Source organism: Phyllobates terribilis, unplaced genomic scaffold (assembly GCF_046119375.1).
Source record: "Phyllobates terribilis strain yellow unplaced genomic scaffold, ASM4611937v1 Scaffold_5__5_contigs__length_657084704, whole genome shotgun sequence".
Lineage (NCBI taxonomy): Eukaryota > Metazoa > Chordata > Amphibia > Anura > Dendrobatidae > Phyllobates > Phyllobates terribilis.
This window is the reverse complement of record NW_027362765.1, coordinates 57901131-57921583: the sequence shown is the minus strand read 5'-3', so window position 1 is coordinate 57921583 and position 20453 is coordinate 57901131. Positions and strand designations below refer to the sequence as shown.

The window sequence follows — 20453 nt, the reverse complement described above, 5'->3', positions numbered from 1 at the left end:
AGCGTTTTCTAGGTCCATGATGGTGGTCAGTCTGACCCCCCAAAAAATGACAGACACCATGGCTTGGATGCAATTGCCCGCAGTGGCCTTTATTAACGCATGGTTAAGAAGTGTTGTGCATTCTAGACATAAAGACGCGTTAAGGTCCTTGAAGCTAAGAAGGGGACTGGTGATCCCAATGACACAATTCCACTTGCTACCAGCCTCCCATCACCAGCCCAGGAGCACCAACGAACCTTCCCCGCCACGTGGGGGGATGGTCCAAGGGGTTTTAAACCGCCACACCCGGGACTTGACCTCCATTTGTCGAAGTCCCACCAATCACCAGACCCCCAAGCCACATGTATAACCGAGGGATCCATGTCCTGTGGACACTCCCATGCCAATTTAGAAACCAACTTCAAGGACCCTAAACTCGCCACCACGAGAGTACTTGACACCTTAAGTACTCGAGACCCCCCTCACGCGGCCCCTGTATATTTGAAGGGGGGGTGAGGCCTACGCGTAAGACTTTTGTTGTTACTACCTGCAATATCCTGCTCCCCCTTTATCCCTCTAGACCCCAACTGGTGTATAATGGCTGTGTCCCTTGATAGTGGCTGTGTTCCTTGGAATGCCGAGTTGCTTTCTGAATCGCCTCATGTCTGCTCGTGATGCCCCCGATTAACATGGGAATGGGCCAATATCCGTATGAGCCCGGGAAACCTAAGCGGAAGATAATATTGCTATTAAAACACGAACACACCACACACACATTTATTGCAAGTGAACTGTTGCCTGGGGACGCACGTATGATAAAAAACATTTTGATTCCGACCTCCCTATGCGTTTGACGGTCTCTGCGCTTAGACCGCACGCCGCCGCCTCTGTGGCGGCCCCTATGCTGAAGGAATTGGGGGCAAAACTGAGCGGATCCAGCCCCACCCTCTTTAGGCATTTCCTAAAAATGCTGGTGAATTGGTATCTTGATAGAAATGTGCTATCTTCGTGACATAAGAGGGGGCCGCTCGGATCCCCCCAAGTTTCTTGAAACACTGAAAGGTTTTCACGGGGAACATTTCTGATCCCCGCACTGCTCCCAACCACACTTTCTTTCCTTTCTCAAGCTGGTCCGTCTTATAATGCCTTATCCAAAATTCCACTCCTTCTTTTATTGCTAACACGTCCTTCGCTAATATCCCCCCACTTTCTTTTCTGGATGGGGCTACGAGCTAATTTGTAGAGCTCCGAAAAAAGCCCAGGAGAAAGCTAGACAGAAGAGTGTTAGCTAATACTCTGAGCTGCAGATCTCTAGTAGTTCTTTACCCAACCGTTCCAGAAGTTTGAACGACACCGGGCGCCCACCGTCTTTCTGCACCCGCCCACGATAAAACCCTCTTACCGCCTGTTTTACTAATTGGTTCTTCGTTAAGTCTCTAAGTCCCCGGGACCTGAAACCAAATTCCATGCCCGAGATTACCCGACTTATCTTGGCGGGTGACCACCCCTCTCGAGCTCCTTCTCTTAACCATATGAGTAGCAAACCTACCTGATCGTCTTCAGATAAAGCATGACTTATTCGCCTCTTACGGTCTTCCCACAGCCCCCAGGCTGCCTGGTATGCTTTCCACGTGTTAAGGGCTAGGGATGACTTAATTAAGGGTTGTGCTGCTTGAATGCCAATTTCCATAAGTGTTGTGGGCACTAGAGCCCCTTCTCCTTTGCTTCCGGGGTCACGGACCGACAACGATCCCACTGAAAACGAGAAAGTGCGTCAGCGATCACGTTCTTTTCGCCTGGTATGTGAGAGGCCGTTATACAGGCGTTTATCAATAAACACTCCAAAACAAATTGCCTTAAGACCCTGACTACTGGTGGTGAAGATGCCGACAAATTATTAACTGCCATTGCTACTCCCATGTTGTCGCAGCGAAAAAGAATCTGTTTGTTGCGCATCTGCTGGCCCCACAATGTTACCGCTACAATGATTGGGAAGATTTTGAGCAGCACTATGTTTTTTACTAGTACTATCTCTTTCCATTCGTTGGGCCACTCCCGTGCGCACCATTGGCCTCTGAAGCAAGTGCCAAACCATGTGCTACCTGCTGTGTCTGTGAACAGTTCTAAATCGACATTATCCGTCGCTTCCTCCATTATCAAAGAACATCCGTTATATTGTTCTAGGAATGTGGCCCAAACAGCCAAGTCCTCCCTATGGTCTTTTGTCAGCCTGATGTAGTGATGTGGGATCCTTACACCTGCCGTCGCCCCTACCAACCTTTTGGAGAAGATGTGTCCCATGGGCATCACCCTGCATGCGAAATTCAGTTTGCCTAATAGATTGTGTCTCCCTCAGAGTCATCTTTTTAAGTCGCCTAGCTCTTCCTACTTCAGCTCTTAACGCCACCACTTTATTATCAGGTAACCGCAGTTCCCACTTCTCAGAGTCTATGACAATCCCCAGGAAGCGCATTTGCGTGGCTAGGCCTTCCGTTTTTCTGGGTGCTAAGGGAACCTCTAATAACTCCGCAACCCACTGCATAATGTTTAATGTGGATTTACATTGCTGCGAGTCTTTTGGGCCGAGGCACAGGAAATCATCGAGGTAATGTATAAGTGGTGCCCCCCCAGGCACATCTTTTCCAAGCCATTCAAGGAAGTGGCTGAAAGCTTCAAATAGGGAGCAGGAAATAGAACAACCCATGGGCAAGCAGCGATCTACATACTATGCCCCCTCCCAAAAACACCCCAGCCAGACACTGTACGGGTGTACCGGCAGTAATCTGAACGCCCCCTCAATGTCTGTCTTGGCCATTAACGCACCCTTTCCTAACTTTTGGACCCACCTGACCGCTTCGTCAAAAGAGGTGTAGACCACTGAGCTTAGTTCGGTGGGTATGCCGTCATTCACTGAACCACCTCTTGGGTGCGAAAGATGGTGGATTAGCCTAAATTTGTTGGGTTCTTCTTTAGGAACAACTCCCGAGTGAGGACACCACCATATCTTTTAATGGTAACTCCTTGAATGGTCCTACCATTCTACCCAAGGCCACCTCCTTTTTTAACTTCCCAGAAACTACCGCCGGGTACTGATAGGCCGATTTTAGATTTTTATTGGTGATGGGAACCTCGACCGCAACGGATGAAATTTTGAAACCCACCTCAAAGCCTGCCATCAATAGCAGCACTATTTCCTTGTTTGGGAACCTATTTAGGAAGGGAAGCCTTTCTGCTAGCTTCACTGGCGTCACTCCTTTGAGAATTCCCGTGAGTGGCCCCCCTCTTCCTTTTTTATAGCATTTGTACGCTCTGTGTGATGTTCCGTTACAGAAGGAGCAGTCGTGCCTGTATTTACACTGGCTTTCATTGAACTGCCAGCGTACTCCTGACCTCTGTCCGCTCGTGTGCCCCCCCTGTCCTTTATATTTCCCTTGGCTCCGTAGTGGCCGGATGACCCGGCCCCGCCTGGAAAGGGGTGCCCGAACCTAGCCGGGGCCATTACCCTCAACCACAGTCCTATATCTTTGTGGTCCCATCTTATTGGTGGTCGAACTGCCTTTCTTTGACTAAATTATGTATCGTATCTCAGCCACGTTTGACCCCCGTACACCCTGTACGCCTTCCCAATGGCGTCTATGTAGCCAAATAGGGCGGAGCAATTTTCTGGTTCCCCGCTCGCCTATGACGCTTGCTAAGATGTGGAACGCTTGTGTCCAGTTTGTGAATGTTTGCAGGATTAGTCGCCATCTCCGTTTTTTTTCGTCCTCTTTTTTATTATCGTCGTTCCTATTCTTATCCAATTTAAAAATGACGGCAGTAAGGATAATATCTCCACATACTCATCCCTCCAGATTTGCTCCTTTACCTCCTTTTTTAAGTGCACCCCCAGGGGACCCCTGAAGCAGACGTAAACCTCGGCCTGCGCCCTATCATCCAGGTGAATCCTATCCCCTTTTTCTTTCGTGTTCTGGTCTGCCACTGCCTCCTGCTGCGAATCTCCTACTTCCAGCGCAACGCCCTCACTCATCCTTACCTCGCTTCCCAATGTGACCCATGCTGACGCTGGCGCCTGCCAGTTGTTTTGCGTCCTGCCTGCTTGTTCCCTCCTTGTTACCCCCTCCTCTTGCTGCTCAATCTAAACCTTCTGTCCTCTGACTGTGTCTCAAGCACTGCAACGTAAGTGTAGGTAGACATGGACATGACACGGATTCATACTCACCGAACCGCATGAGCGATCCTGTCTCACCGACCGATATTCCGGTCCCTTGTTGTCCTTCCCTGACGCATGGCGTTGTCTGTCTTGGCATCTCCAACGTCACCGCTGATCGGGGAGGGGGGTACTAAAATTTCGGGTGCCCATTGTGAAGGGCGAAGCCCGGGGGGCCGAGCAGGGGTGACAGGAAGGGGGTTTATTGTGGGGGAAAAAGCCAGCCTATGGCTGGCAGGCGGACCCGCTGGGTCATGTGCCCAATGTATGGGGTGGTGGGAGGAGGTTGCGTGCTGAAAATGGTCTGCGGTTTGCGGGAGATAGGGGATGGAGGCGGCTCTTACAGAGCCCGGTGTGCGGTAGAGGCTATGAAGAGGAATGGTCTGAGGGGCTGACCGCGTATGCTGCATGGTCACCCTCATTGGCACTGCACCGAATCTGCGTTTTGCCGGGCCGGGCATGAGGGGGTGCCTGGTCGCCACAGCGCAGGGAGGGTCCTCGAGGTCACGTGACCGCCGGTGCCATGGCGCCATGAGCGTCCCCCCATGACAGATACATTCCTGGCCGGGCGATCGCCCCTCCCCGCGGTCACGTGACCGAGAGTGCTGCTGTGCTGCCTCTCCCGCTGCGCCACCTGCCCCTCCGAGGCTAATGCATTCACGGCCGGGCATGAGAGGGTGCCTGGCCTGTATCGCCGCGCCGCTCGCCACCCGCACTGTGCCTGTGTCTGCCCACTCTGCAGGCATAGGCCTGCTCCTGACAGCAGCTCTGTTCCACCAGCCAACCAGAAGGGTCCTCCGTAGTCGCAATCCGCAAGGCCTCAAGCAGCTGCTCCACTGACATGGTCCAGGTAAGACTTGTGTTGTGTCCGGAAGAGAGGAGAAAAAGACCAGGCCTCTCCCCTTTTCGGCCTTATAATCTGTCCCCATCTGACCACACCTCTATACCTGTCCCCACCTATGCCACACCCCCATCATGCCAGCTTCCACCCTATTGCCTTGGGCCAATTGTCCAGCCTTTTCTTTCTAATAATATGCAATGTCTTCCACTATCACCATACTGATAGTAATTTGCCTGACTTTTTTTAGTCTTATCCCACTGATAGGGGACGTGAAGGAATTGCATAGACCTTGGGCCAAGGAAACAAAATGTACAGATATATACTAACTAACACTAGCTTAAACTGTAACTTGGGTGTATGGGTGGACAATAAACTCAACTTTTGTGACCTGTGCCAGGCAGCTGCTTCCAACGGTAAGTACAATCATGGGATGCATCAAAAGAGGCATAGATGCTCACGACAAGAACATAGTTTTGTCTCTATATGAATCACTAGTCAGGACTCACTTGGAAATCGGTGTACAATTTAGTGCGTTATTCTATAAGAAGGACATGGCTGAACTAGGACTTGTGCAGAAAAAAGTGACCAAAACAGGTTATCAAACTTGAGGATATTGAGTTTGGGAAAATGGAGGCTTTTGGGGCCATCAATTCACAATGTACAAATATATGAATGCACAGTACAGAGATCTTTCTAATGATCTCTCTAGCCCTGCAATGACGGCAAGAGGGCATCTTCTATGTTTAGAGGAAAGGTTTATTCACAGTGACAGATGGATAGTGAGATTATGGAACTCACTGACTCACAATGGTGTAATGGTCGATTCACTTGCCAAATTCAAAGAGGACCTGGATGCCTTTTTTGATACATAAAATATTACAGGTTATATATACCTGATTTCTGTGATGGGCATTAATGGAGTATTTCTGATTTTCATATATTTATATGAAAGCTTTCAGTCTTAGCTGAAAGTGTTGGTTGAAATTGTTCCAGAAAATGAAGTATTTCTCCCAGAAAATTATTGCAATTACACATGTTTTGTACACATGTACACATTTCCTTTGTGTGTATTGGAACAACACAAAAAAAACTGAGAAAAAAGGCAAATTTGCCATAATTTCCCACAAAACCCCAAAAATTGGCTGGACAAAATTGTTGGCACCTTTCCAAAATTGTGGGTAAATTACTTTGTTTCAAGTATGTGATGCTCATACAAACTCACCTGTGGCAAATAATAGGTGTAGGCAATATGAAAATCACACCTGAAACCAGATAAAAAGGGGAGAACTTGACTCAATCTTTGCATTGTCTGTGTGTGTGTTACGAATTGTGGTTCTGTGCTCTCTCCTGGGAATGGAATAGGTCCGGAGCTATGCTACTCAGGTCGCAAGCGTCGCCATTATCCTGACCCTGGAGACAGAGATACTACGGGTGCAGGGAAACTGTTCTGGTGTTGTGAGATGTGTGAGGATATGTCTCTCACTGATTTCTCTGCACAGGCAACATAGGACGCTGTTTTGTCTGCCACTAGGCTGTGGTGGGATTTTTTCCAGGCTGCTGAGGCTAGCAGGGAGTGGTTGTCTGGAGGTCAATGGGAGGTAATCAACATCATTAGGTGGGCTATATAATCCTGCTCCCTGCTCAGTCCTTTGCTATTTATTGCAGTTCCCTATGTGGTTGGTGGTGAGTGATACTAGCATTAGCCTTGCTAATTTTTCTGGGGTTTTTTCATTTTCTCTTCTGGTTTTACATCCTGGGGTTCTTGCAGAGGTACTCACATGGTTCTTGACTAGGCATCAGCACCAGCGGCGTCAACAGACGCCCGCTGTCAGGCGACAGAGGGCCTGGGAAGGGCTCTGCCAAAGTCCCCCTTCCATTTACTGGGATATGGCTGAAGAGTATTCTCAGCCCTCAAGGGCTCGCCTAGCTGGGCAGCTTGTGCCAAGTGCGGCTGCGCCCTTGCTGTTTTGGTGCCAGTCTTGCTGGGTCCTTCTGTGAAGCGCATAACAGTGTGCCACACTAAGCATGGACAACAGAAAGAGAAGAGAACTATCTCAGGACTTGAGAACAAAAATAGTTGAACAATATCAACAATCTCAAGGTTACAAGTCCATCTCCATTGATCTTGATGTTCCTTTCTCCACGGTGCGCAACCTAATCAAGAAGTTTACAACCCATGGCAAAGTACCTAATCGCCCTGGACGTGGACGGCAGAGAAAAATTGATGGAAGGTTGCAATGCTGGATAGTCCGATTGGTGGATAAGCAGCCCCAATCAAGCTTCAAAGAAATTCAAGCAGTCCTGCAGCCTCAGGGTGTCAGCGCAAACTTTCCATCGACATTTGAATTTGGAAAGGTCTACAAAGAAAAGAACACAGTACCTACAGTCAAATATGGTGAAGGTTCAAAGATGTTTTGGGGGTGTATTGCTGCCTCTGGCACTGGGTGCCTTTTACTGTGTGCAATTGATTCTTCTCTTTACTGTTAGATCTAGGACATCACATGATTAAAAAAAACTAGCTGAATTCTTCAAATCTCTATATAAAAACAGGAAGTCTCTTTTCCTTGCATGCAAACTGAAATTGCGGGGTCAATTTTCTCCTGTTACCCTTGAGAAAATGATAAATCTGGGGATGAAGCAATTATTTGTGGAAAACATTTAACATTATTTTCACAGTCCAGAGTCATAAAATTATGTGAATCACCTGTGGGATCAAGAATCTCATTACACCACTAGATGAATTACTTGAGGGGTTCAGTTTCTAAAATATAGTCACGTGTGGGTGTTTTCTGCAGTTTTGGCACCTCAAGGGTCTCCAAATATGACATGGCATCCATAATCTTTTGCAGCAAAAATTGCACTTCAAAAGTCAAATAGTGCTTCTTCACTTCCGAGTCTTGCCGTGTGCCCAAACAGTAGTTTCCAACTGCATGTGGGGTATTGTCGTACTCAGGAGAAAGTGGACCCCACAATATATTGTGAAATTTCTTGTTACACTTGTGAAAATGAGAAATGTGAGGCTGAAGCAACATTTTCATGGAAAAAAAAATAATATTTCATTTTCTCGGACCAATATTGTAAAATTCTGTGAAGCACCTGTCGGTTTAAGATACTCCTCAATTCTGTAGATGAATTCCTTGTGGGGTGTAGTTTCCAAAATGGGGTTATTTGTGGGGGGTCTGCTGTTTTAGCACTCAGTATCTCTGCAAATGCAATATGGCATCTGTAATCTATTGTGACATGCAGAAGTAGTGCTGTTGCAGAGTGTGACATGCAGAAATAGTGCTGTGGCTTTAAAAGCATTCAGCAACTATTAGAAGTAACACAAGCACATGAGACAGGAAGTGTTGTGCTCCAGAAGCATGCAGCAACTAGAGGGGTTAACACAGTCACAGGCGAAGGAGTGTGTTTTAGCAGAGCCCCAGGGGGATTGTGGGGAAGTTGTTTACTGTCTGGCTGGAGCGAAGAGAAAGTGGTGTGTGTGTTCTGTTTCTCAGAGAAGCGCCCCTGCAAGTGAAAAGGATTCAAGTCAGCAGTGAAGCTAAGCACAGGTCAGGTAGAGTTCCTGAACTAGCAGTGCAGAGTATTGTCAGGCAGAAAGATAAGGACTGGAAGAAATGGTGTCACAGGGATCATCTCCCTCAGCAAACCCTTTCCCCCTCCTCCATCTCACTGTGCTGTAAAGAATGCTGTGTTCATTAATGTGCCTTTTAATTAGAACTGTGCTGTCCTGTACTACTGGGAAGACTGTGAACTGCTGTGCTGCTAAGCAAACTGTACTGTTTGTCACTGGAGCCTGTTGCTCATAAGACTTAACTTGCACTGGCTGTGTGGCTTCTTATTAAATGCTACTGTTCTACCGTTTATGAGGACTGTTGTCGAGTGTGTCTGGTCAGCAAGTGAAACAACCTCCGTGTCTGTGCCTGTGGGTCAATACCCTTGTGTGCCTGAGAGAAGCTGCAGCACATGGTCTATGGTCGCCCTGCGAAACGGTTCCCCCAGGATTCCAAAGAATTCATGTAGCCTGTCTTTAAAGAAACAACGCCGTTTCATCCCAACAGCCCATTCTCTGGACAGCAGACCACCAGGAGGTATTGGAACTAGTAGACTACCTGGTAAAACCACCCATCTTGGGATATCCTGATTTCAATATAGCATTTGTTCTTCATTGTGACGCTTCTCAAGTTGGACTGGGAGCTGCCCAGTATCAGCATCAAGATGGAAAAATGAGAGTCATTGGTTACGGTTCTAGAACGTTGGCAGACGCAGAGAAGAATTACCATCTACATTCCGGAAACTTGGACATTGAAATGGGCTATTATCTCTACTACAGCAAAGAGTTTGAGGTATACACTGACAACAATTCTTTGACCTATGTCCTTACTACAGCCAAACTGAATGCAACGGGTCAGAGATGGGTCACTGAACTAGCTGACTTCAATTTCAGCATCAAGTACAGGCCAGGAAAATGCAATGCGGATGCTGACGGATTGTCAAGAATGCCACTAGAGCCTGAGGAGTTCATGCAAGTATACTCTGAGGAAGTCAGTCTGGAAGCAATTGAGAGCACTACCCAAGCAGTACAAGCTTATCAGGAGGAAGACACACCATTGTAGTGTCCGTTGATGGTGGAAACCACCATAAAAGCGAGAGAACAAAGTCACCACCGTCTATTCAACAACTAGCAAAAGGCATAATCCGTAGAGCACATAGGGAAAATCAGATAATTGGTAGAATACTACTTTATGTGGACCAAAATCGGTTTCCAAGTAGACGGGAGAGAGACAATGAGTCACCAGCAGTATCTGTTTTAATTAAAGAATGGGCGAAGTTCTACCTCAGTGAAGAAGGTATCTTGTATCGTAAAGGAGGACAAAACCGGCAGTTGGTACTACCCAGAGTATTCCGTAGGTTGGTCTTCAAAGAACTCCATGAAAACATGGGACACATTGGAGTGGAAAGGACAACAAATTTGATCCGTGAATGTTTCTTCTGGCCGTACATGCAGAGAGATATTGAGAGGTACGTGACCATTGAGTGTGGGTGTCTGAAAGATAAACGTCCCAACACATCAACTCGGGCACCTATGGGCAACATCCTAACTACGTATCCATTTGAGATGGTCTGAAATAGATTATCTACATCTCGAAACGTGCAAGGGTGGTTACAAATACATCTTGGTGGTGACGGACCATTTCACTCGATTTGCTCAAGCATATGCCACCAATAAATTGGGTCGAACAGCAGCAGAGAAGAACTTCAATGATTTTGGTTTGAGGTTTGGGTTCCCTACGAGGTTACACCACGACCAAGTAAGAGAATTTGAGAACCAGCTCTATGCCAAGCTAAGAAAGTACTGTAGAATTCAGAGATCCCACACAACGCCCTATCACCCAGAGGGTAATGGACAAGTGGAACGTTTTAACTGGACATTATTATCGATGTTGCGCACTTTAACAGCTGATGAGAAGAAAGACTGGAAGAGTTCTCTGTCAAAAGTGTTACATGCCTATAACTGTACAAAGAGCGATGCAACGAGTTACTCACTCTTTTTCCTATTGTATGGATGATCGCCAAGACTGCCAATCAACATCATGTTCATTACTCTAGTGTCAGAGACTTACAGAACGTATCCGGAGTACTTTCGGAAATGGAAGGAACGAATGGCAGAGGCATACAACATAGCGTCCAAAGTGGTTACGCAAGGACAGAGCAAGAGTAAGGAGTACTATGATTGAAAATGTTATGGAGCTGAATTGGCACCTGGAAGCCGGGTGCTAGTCAAAAACGTACATGAGAAAGGCGGTCCAGGAAAACTTTGTTCGCACTGGGAAGACAAGGTGCATGTGGTTGTAAGGAGGAAAGCTGATGACAGCCCAGTGTATGAAATCCGATTGGAAACGGGAGACAAGAAAACCAGAATAGTCCATCGGAATTTACTGCTACCCTGTGATTATCTCCCACCACAACTAGACTTCCCAGAAGTAGACCGACATCGTCCGAGATCGACTAAGGGACCACCACAGACTGAAGCTTCGGAGGTGGATAGTGACCTTGAAAGTTCCGAAGGAGAAGAACACACCGTTGTATTTCTCGAACCAGCAAGGAGAGGGATGTACCATCCTCAGGAGAATGAACCAAGTCCTGAGGCTCCAGAGTTCGTACAAAGGAGTACAGATGAAGTCAAATTCAGATCTAATGATGGAACACCGGCCCCTAAAGAGACCGATCGACACTCAGGAGGAGCAGAATTACCAGACCGTGCAGAAAAAAGCGACTCAGGAGAAGTACAGGAACTTACAGAGGCAGTTCCAAGAGCATCTGAGGAAGCACGGGAAACGAGTGCAGCGGAAGAAACTTTTGTGACCGAAAAACCCGTGGTCTCTGAGGAACAACCCACCAGGAGGATGTTGACTCAAGAATTGTGGAGGCCCGTGATACTGACGTATGAGACACTTGGTGAACCGAGTCAAGTGCCAAGGACTGTCGACAGGAAACTGGTATCTCTGCCTGTGGAGCAGGTAAGCCCACTTGAGTGGCATTCAACACTGAGAAGCAGTATGGAACATGTTGCCTGGTGGAAAGACTTGTTTTCACACTTTGATTTTCCTTAAAAGAATTTGTAGAAACAAAGAACTGTTAAAGCATAGCGAGAGAGAGAGCTGGTTGAAGACGTACGAAAAGCTCCAGCTGAAGAGATGCTGATTGTTTTAATTGTTTATTTCTTACAGGCATCCTACAAGATAAAGGTTGTAAGCTTAGGTTGTTATCAATGTTTATGAACGTTATACCAATTTCACAATGCCAATTTGTATATAAAGTTATCCAACTTTCACCACTGTCTCAGAATTAGTCAGCTTGACCAATTAAGATGAATGTCGAGGACGACATTCAAAAAGGAAAGAAGAGTGTGACATGCAGAAGTAGTGCTGTTGCAGAGTGTGACATGCAGAAGTAGTGCTGTTGCAGAGTGTGACATGCGGAAGTAGTGCTGTTGCTTTAAAAGAATTCAGCAACTATTAGAAGTAACACAAGCACATGAGACAGGAAGTGTTGTGCTCCAGAAGCATCCAGCAACTAGAGGGGTTAACACAGTCACATGAGAAGGGGAGTGTTTTAGCAGAGCCCCAGGGGGATTGTGGGGAAGTTGTTTACTGTCTGGCTGGAGCCAAAGAGAAAGGTGGTGTGTGTGTTCTGTATCTCACAGAAGCACCCCTGCAAGTGAAAAGGATTCAAGTCAGGAGTGAAGCTAAGCACAGGTCAGGTAGAGTTCCTGAACTAGCAGTGCAGAGTATTGTAAGGGAGAAAGATAAGGACTGGAAGAAATGGTGTCACTGGGATCATCTCCCTCAGCAAATCCTCCCCCCCTCCTCCATCTCACTGTGCTTTAAAGAATGCTGTGTTCATTAATGTGCCTTTTAATTAGAACTGTGCTGTCCTGTACTACTGGGAAGACTGTGAACTGCTGTGCTGCTAAGTAAACTGTACTGTTTGTCACTGCAGCCTGTTGCTCATAAGACTTAACTTGCACTGGCTGTGCGGCTTCTTATTAAATGCTACTGTTCTACCGTTTATGAGGACTGTTGTCGAGTGTGTCTGGTCAGCAAATGAAACAACCTCCGTGTCTGTGCCTGTGGGTCAATACCCCTGTGTGCCTGAGAGAAGCTGCAGCACATGGTCTATGGTCACCCTGAGTAACGGTTCCCCCAGGATTCCAAAGAATTCATGTAACCTGTCTCGCCCCTATCTGAACCTAGCGGCGTGCGTGTAACATTATTCCATCCAAATTTGCGCTTAGAAAAATAAATCAAATAACGCTTCTTCTCTTCTGATCCCTATCTTGTGCCCAAAGAGTAGTTTCTGACCACACATGATATCTGTATATTCAGGAGAAATTCCAGAACTAATAGTGGGGTCTATTTTCTAACCTTACCCTTGTGAAAATAAAACTTTTGAAGCTAAAGCAACATTATAGTAAAAAAATAAATAATTTTTCATTTTTTTGCATTAATTCCTGTGAAGCACCTGAAGGGTTTACAAACGTCCTGGATGAAGTTTTGAACAACTTGGAGGAGTGTAGTTTATAAATTGGGGACTTATTTGCAGGTTTTCCATCCTATATGCCCCTTAAAATCACTTAAAAAGTGAAGATCCCACAAAATACGTTTGGTAAATTTTATTAAAAAAAAGTTTTAAAAAATCATGCTGATAATTATTTTATGTAATATGACTATCTCTTTTAAAGGTATCAAAATTAAAAAAGTGCACAATTCACAATGTTTTTGTAAAATTTTATATTTTCATAAATAAATGCTAATCATATCTACCTAAATTTACCACTAACAAAGTACAATGTGTCATGAAAACACAATCACAGAATCACTGAGATATATGGAAACATGTCAGAGTTATTACCACATAAAGTAGCACGTCAGATTTGAAAAATGTGGCCTGGTCAGGAAGGCGAAGGGAATGTTAGACCTAGAATCTCATCCTTGTTACGGGTCCGAATGGTGGAACCACTGTGCTGTGGTGCAAGGAGGGACCACAGGGGCTTGACTAAGAGCCTACCCAGACCGACCCTGACTACACGGCGGCTTAGTCGACTCCGTGGACCAAGGAGGGACCGGGAAGGTGGTCCAGGTGCCACTCTGGAACCGACGACCCCCACGGGACTGGCAGCCGAAGCGGACAGGCACAGCAGATGAGCACGGCTGGTAGGCAGGCAGGTAGATGGACAGGCTTGGCTGATAGGCAGGCGGGCAAGTACTGGGACCTGAGGGCTGGAGAGTGTTTAGAAAACAAACTACAACATTGCGCAGGCACCTGCATTTTGGAGGAGGGGCCTTATATAGCAGATGTCCTACGGCCATTGGCCGGGGACATTTTAGGACGGCGCGTGTGGCCCCTTTAAGAAACAGGTAGTGCACGCGTGCCCTAAGAGCAGTGTCCGGGGATCTGCCCGCGGTGCGCGCACCCCGGCCAAACACGGAGTGGGAGCAGGAGATGCCAGACCAGGGCCACGGCGGTAAGGGGAGCGGCGTCTCTGCCGGGCAGGAGGCAGAGACGCCAACGCTACAATCCTCAAGTATTACTGTAGACGACTTGGCCTCTTCTAATGCTTTTCTTTAAGGATCATTTAAATGTCTTTGCACATCAGGCCGAGATGAGAACCCTTATGCACAAACTGGCTGTGGCAGTACTGGCCTGAGCGTGACAGCTTCATGTAGTCTGGTTGTTGTGATGCCATTTTCCTGGTGATGAATTGAAAGTGCATGAAGTTGTCAGCATGCAAGACCTTAATTTTAACCTAAATGCTTTTGAATATAGGTATGGTCATTTATTAAAAAAAAACTGACTGCCAAAAGTTTTGCATATACTATTTATTGATCACAACATAGAGAGTAATTCATTGTTTACAATACCATAAGTTAGTATTTTGTAGTATAACTTCTAGCTTTAATTACTGCACCACACCGACGGGGCATTGAAACCACTAGGGGATTCAAGACATCTTGAGGGATCATGCTCCATTCCATTTGCAAATCTGCAAACAATTAATCTTTATTGCTATGGGTACGGGCCCCAACTCGTCGCCCTAACTCATCCCAATGGTGCTCTATAGGGTTTAAATCAGGTGATTGGCTTGGCCATTTGCAACAGGGGAATATTTTTCTTTGTTAACCAATTTTTTACTAAATTGTATATGTGCTTAGGATCATTGTCTTGCTGAAATTTCCATCCCTTGCTTCCTTTGGTTTTACAATTTGGCAGCATTACATTCTCCAGTGTATCCTTGTACATGGTATTATTCATATTTCCATCAATTCTATGCAGAGGGACAATGCAGAAAAGCAGCTCCAAACCATGACATTTCCAGCACCATGTTTCACTAAGTGTTTGATACCTTATATCATTACGTTTTCCAATTGGGCGGTATATATAGTGCTTGTCATCTCTACCAAACAGATTGAACTTCGATTCATCTGACCACAACACTTAAACAATCTGTCTCTTTCTATTGGCCATGTTCTTTGGTAAACTCGGACCTTCCGGTTCTTTGCAGAGATGAAAGGCTTCTTGACTGGGACTTGTGCATTCAACCCTACTGCTCTTAGCAGTTGCACCACATATTGGCGACTCACTTTGACCCCATATTTTTCATTCATTTCGTGTGAAATCTGTACAGCACTTTTATGGACATCAGATACTGACTTTTTCTTAATAATGTGACCAACTCTGGAGGAAGTTTTCTATGGTCGTCCACTTCTAGGTTTGTCAGCTGTTCCATGACCTTCTTTTTCTTTGTTTAATATACGTGATACTTGACTCTGAGAACTGTTGAATTCCATAGCTACCTCTTTTTAGCTTTTGCCTGACTTCACTCTCAAAATAAAAAGCTTCCTGATATCTGGTGATATATTTGTCTTTGTCATGTTACACATAGAAAGAAAAAATAATTGTAGGCAAAATTCGACTACCCATGACAAAATATACAAAACATTTGGGCCTGCAAATGTTGAAAACGAACACATAAAATGATAAAACAGTGTCAAACACAATTTTCGGCTTTACAGCGGACAACTATTTGCTTCCGGTTTACTAAAAGAACCAGGAAAATGGCATCACAACAACAATACAGAAGTAATCACACTTTAAAAAAAAATGCTAAACTTTTGATCGCCACTGTATTTAAATGAGGCTGTCATGCTTGGGTCGGGGGGAGCTGTGGGCAGTCCATGCATTGCTCCTGATTTCGGACCGATTTGAACAGACATCCAAATGAGTCCCTATTAAGTGTAAGACATAGTAAAAGATCTGCAGAAGAGATTGTCTTTGGCATTCAATTTTGAGATCCTACGGGATTTACTTGCTACATCTCTACACGTTTGTTTTTGCAAGGTAAGTGATGATTTACCATGGACATTTATTTTCTAATAATCCCATCAGGAGAAGACGGCTGACTTCCTATAATATTCTTTGCCGGATATTAAAAGTTAAAAAAAATCTGCAACCATTTGATTCTCAACTGATCTCATCTAATTACGAGAACACACTATTTTTAAATCCAATCATTTTTATTGAAAAACTCCAAATACAGAATTTCCATCTTTCAAATAACATGAATGACATAATTCCATAGTATAAAACATAGACAAAGTATCACAACTTCAATTCCCTAACCCACCCTAAACCCAAATCCCAACATTCCAGAGAGGACCATTTTCATTTTCAGAGCAGTTTTAGAATAAGAGTATAAAATTAGTCGAAGGGAGGCGAAGAAGGAAAAAAATGGAGTAACAATTAAGGGATAGCATCATAAATATTCTACACCTAGAACATACTATTAGGTAAGACACGGTTAGCATTAGATGATTGCTTCAGCAATTATCCTGATTATGTATAGCAGTGACTTTGCATGGCTGATGTGATTCTAATTGCTTTTCAATAACAATTGGTTATTGTACACATTTTGTAATTATCTAGGCCCAAATTCATTAGTCTGGTGTTTTCCTCATTGGTATTATTGAAGGGAGCGCTGGAGTAATATGTATAAGCTTCTTGATCAATTTGATGCATTTTACAGCTACTGTGTACTTTAGCCAGAAAGGTTATTCTAGCAGGGACTGGATTGCATTTCTTTTGTCATTCATGTCATTATTAGGAAAGCTTGACAACACACTGTCGCAGCTTTCCCCACTATGCAAAAACTGGTTAGTCGAAATGGAATAAAAATGCCAAATGTCACAAATGTTTTGCACAATTAAAAATTGCACAACCATTTTGAAACATTTACAGCAATTTTATACTAGAATTCTGCTTGACGAATCAATTCCATATTGCCATCAATTGCTTTCTCTTTCTTCTTTTAGAAGTGTGACTTCACTTAACTATAACTTGTATTTTTCCTTGTATACATCAAAAAAATTATTTAGAAAACAAGAAAACATCTACTTCTCTGTGTGTATTCTTTGATGCCTAACAAGGTTTGATTTCACTGCAAAACATTTCCCACAATTTGAACATGAAAATGGCTTCTCCCCTGTGTGAGTTCTCTGATGTCTAACTAACTCTGATCTCTCGTAAAAACATTTCCCACATTCTAAGCATGAAATTGGCTTTTCCCCTGTGTGACTTCTCTGATGTCTAAGTAGATTCGATTTCTCAATAAACTGTTTTCCACACTCTGGACATGAAAATGGTTTTTCCCCTGTGTGAATTCTCTGATGTATAATAAGATATGATTTCTGGTTAAAACATTTCCCACACTCTGAACATGAAAATAGCTTCTTCCCCGTGTGACTCTTCTGATGTATAACAAGATCTGATTTGTCATTAAAATATTTCCCACATTCAGAACATGAAAATGGCTTCTCAACTGTGTGACTTCTCTGATGCGTAACAAGATTTGTTTTCTGGTTAAAACATACCCCACATTCTGAACATGAATATGGCTTCTCCCCTGTATGAATTCTCTGATGTGTAACAAGAGTTGACTTCTCATTAAAACATTTCCCACATTCTGAACATGAAAATGGCTTTTCCCCTGTGTGAATTCTCTGATGCCTAACAAGTTTGGATTTATCGCCATAACATTTCCCACATTCTGAACATGAAAATTGCTTTTCTCCTGCGTGATTTCTTAGATGGTTAACAAGATATGATTTCTCTTTAAAACATTTCCCACATTCTGAACATAAATATGGTTTCTCCGCTGTATGAGTTCTCTGATGTTTAAGAAGAATTGATTTCTGAACAAAACATTTCCCACATTCTGGACATGAAAATGGTTTTTCCCCTGTGTGAGTTCTCTGATGTGTAACAAGAACTTGCTTCACTGTAAAACATTTCCCACATTCTGAACATGAATATGGCCTCTCTCCAGTGTGAGCTCTGTTATGTGCAACTAAAACGGATTTCCGTGTAAAAAATTTCCCACATTTGGAACATGAATACGGCTTCTCCCCTGCGTGACTTTTCTGATGTGTAACAAGATTTGTTGTCCGACTAAAACTTTTCCCACATTCTAAACATGAAAATGGCTTTCCATCTATGTGAGCTTTTTGATGCTCAACAGCCCTTCTGTGACTTTCAATTGGTATGTTGGTCTTTGATGAAGCAGGAGATAGGACTTGTCGAAAAAAATCAGATGATAGATTTTTGCCACGAATGGCTTGAGGTGTTTCTGGGTTAACTGCATGTTCATCATATGTATCAAGTGTGATACCGCGATCTTTTGCTGTGAAATCTAAAACTATCGGATGTCCTGTGAAGCTACTGGTACATTTACCTGCCAAAATAAAATTGAGCTAGTTATTTTTCTATATTACTGCCTTGAAATTCTATTAATATTTATATATTTTATAACATTTTCATACATATTTTAATACAATTAAATTATTGACTGAATACCACAAAGCAGGGACTAATAAATTATGTTTGGCCACCAAATTTAAATTTTTCACTTCCCTGTCGAAGCTGTCTTCTCCATAGGTTCATATTTCACTGTTCCTGTCACCAACCATTTCCAGTTACATGTTCAGTGAAAACTCGTAAAAAGGAGTCAGTGCCATTACGTGGATCTTAAAAAGAATTTGTAGCAGTGTCTCAATTCTTTGTACGTGTCACTAACTCTAGATAGTTCCTTTTTCTATAAGTTCCTCTTTTGGTCTTGATGTTAAATTCAGGTACAAAGGAATTTTGAATAGTATAAGTGTCATGAAAGTTAGCCGCCATCTTAGATATGATACGTCATACCTGAAGATATTCCCTATTGTCACACAGTTTCTACCATGTCATATTTCTGCAGCCCCTGGCAAACAGGGCAATTCGCCCCCACCTCTGGAGATCAGTCTCCAGAAACTCCTTTGAGATAGTAAATAGATGGGCCAGTTTTTGCTGTGTCCAAGCAGGACAGAGTTAGCTAGGCCCCAGGGGGGTAATTAGCACCTGGATGTCACTTGAAACCAGAAGCAAACCATTTGTGCAAGCCTGCAAACCTCTCCATGGTCCAAGAACCATGTGCTTTCTTTGTGGAAAATGGCCACCAAAAGCTACAAGATACAGTATCAATTCATAACCACACAATACAAGTTAGGGAACCCAAATAAAATGTATCATGTGAGGAAGGTGCCCGCGGACACAATCATGGGACTTATAAATCCATGAGTGGCCTGGAAAGCTGGATATTTAGAAGAACCATATACAAGGTCCCAGTGGAGGCATGTTTAGAGTCAATGGCTTCCCCACAAGAGGAGGATCACGAAGAGACCTCTGGTGATACGATGAGATCACCCCAGGGAAAGTTATGGGTACTTTTCTAAAATGGAGCTAAAACGAGCATTGGTAGGGGGGCGGGACTTAGTAAACTGACATCACCAAGAGGGGGCGTGACAGGACTTTAGTATAGCCGACAGCCAGAAACCCCTTCAGTTTGACCCAGGAGATGATGTGAACAACTCCTAACGTCGGGTCCAGGTCTCTGAGTGGGAGGAGCACCTTTGCCATGTGCTACTGAGGCTTGGACGACTGCAACTAAGCTTGAACCTGTGGGATCGCAAATCCTCCCTTGCACCACAAGAACGGTAACTGATTTATCGTTGTTATTCCTGTGTTTTGTATTTCTAATTGTTATAGCTCTTATTCTGGCCAAATACCGTTGTATAGTTAATTGTATAGCCTTGTAATCTAGTGTATTCTTCTAATCGATTAAATCATAAATTAATCGTGGGCTGTATCCTTTACTCTGCATATACGAATCCATTGGTCTGGAAACGCTGGCTGAAACGCTACTGGGTTGGTTCCTGACCCGATACAAGTCTATTAACGGACCGGGCTTGTATCACACAAGAACTGGTGGCAGCATACCATCTGGGGGATTTGAGGAAGGCTGGCAGTGACGGTCGGAGGTGTGGATATATATTACTGGCGCAGCCAGGGGAATATATATACCTCCCTCACTGCAGAGGGCCTCAAATACCCAGAGGGCTACAGGACGGCCTCTCCGGCAACCACTCACTCTCGGTGCAGTACCTTGACTGACCTGAGAGGCAAGGGGACGCCAGAGAGTTGTGCCTGTATCGTAGCGTCACGGATTGGTGACGTGTAAGGGACAACACACCACCGTGTTTTCCCCCGCTGGTAGCAGCTTCCTGGCACCACTTACTCTAGGTGCAGTACCTTGACCCACCTGAGAGGTAAGGGGGTGCCAGAGAGCTGCACCCACCGGCCGGATTTCATCACATTGGTGGCAGAGCGGTGGGATTGCAGAGTATAGTGTACGTGGGATCCCTACTCCCAGACACTAAAGACTGCCAGTGGTAATTTCCACTGCTGGAGTCTTAAGGTCAGCCCAACACTAGACGGTCAGAGTAAAATTATAACAAGGTGTGTGCAAACTCAGGGTTGCAGCGTTGTCAGTGACCC

At 44.6% G+C, this 20453-nt stretch overlaps 1 protein-coding gene across 1 annotated transcript in view; it reads right to left on the bottom strand.

Annotated features, from left to right (window-relative positions):
* LOC141272036 (uncharacterized) overlaps nucleotides 1-20453 on the bottom strand; it is a 242984-nt gene that overhangs the window by 208187 nt on the left and 14344 nt on the right. Inside the window, exons 6-7 of the mRNA XM_073682326.1 lie at nucleotides 17202-18318; nucleotides 11702-11728 (exon numbers count right to left, since the gene is read on the bottom strand). Coding sequence (XP_073538427.1) covers nucleotides 11702-11728; nucleotides 17202-18318 — 1144 coding nt within the window. The remainder of the gene's footprint in view (nucleotides 1-11701; nucleotides 11729-17201; nucleotides 18319-20453) is intronic.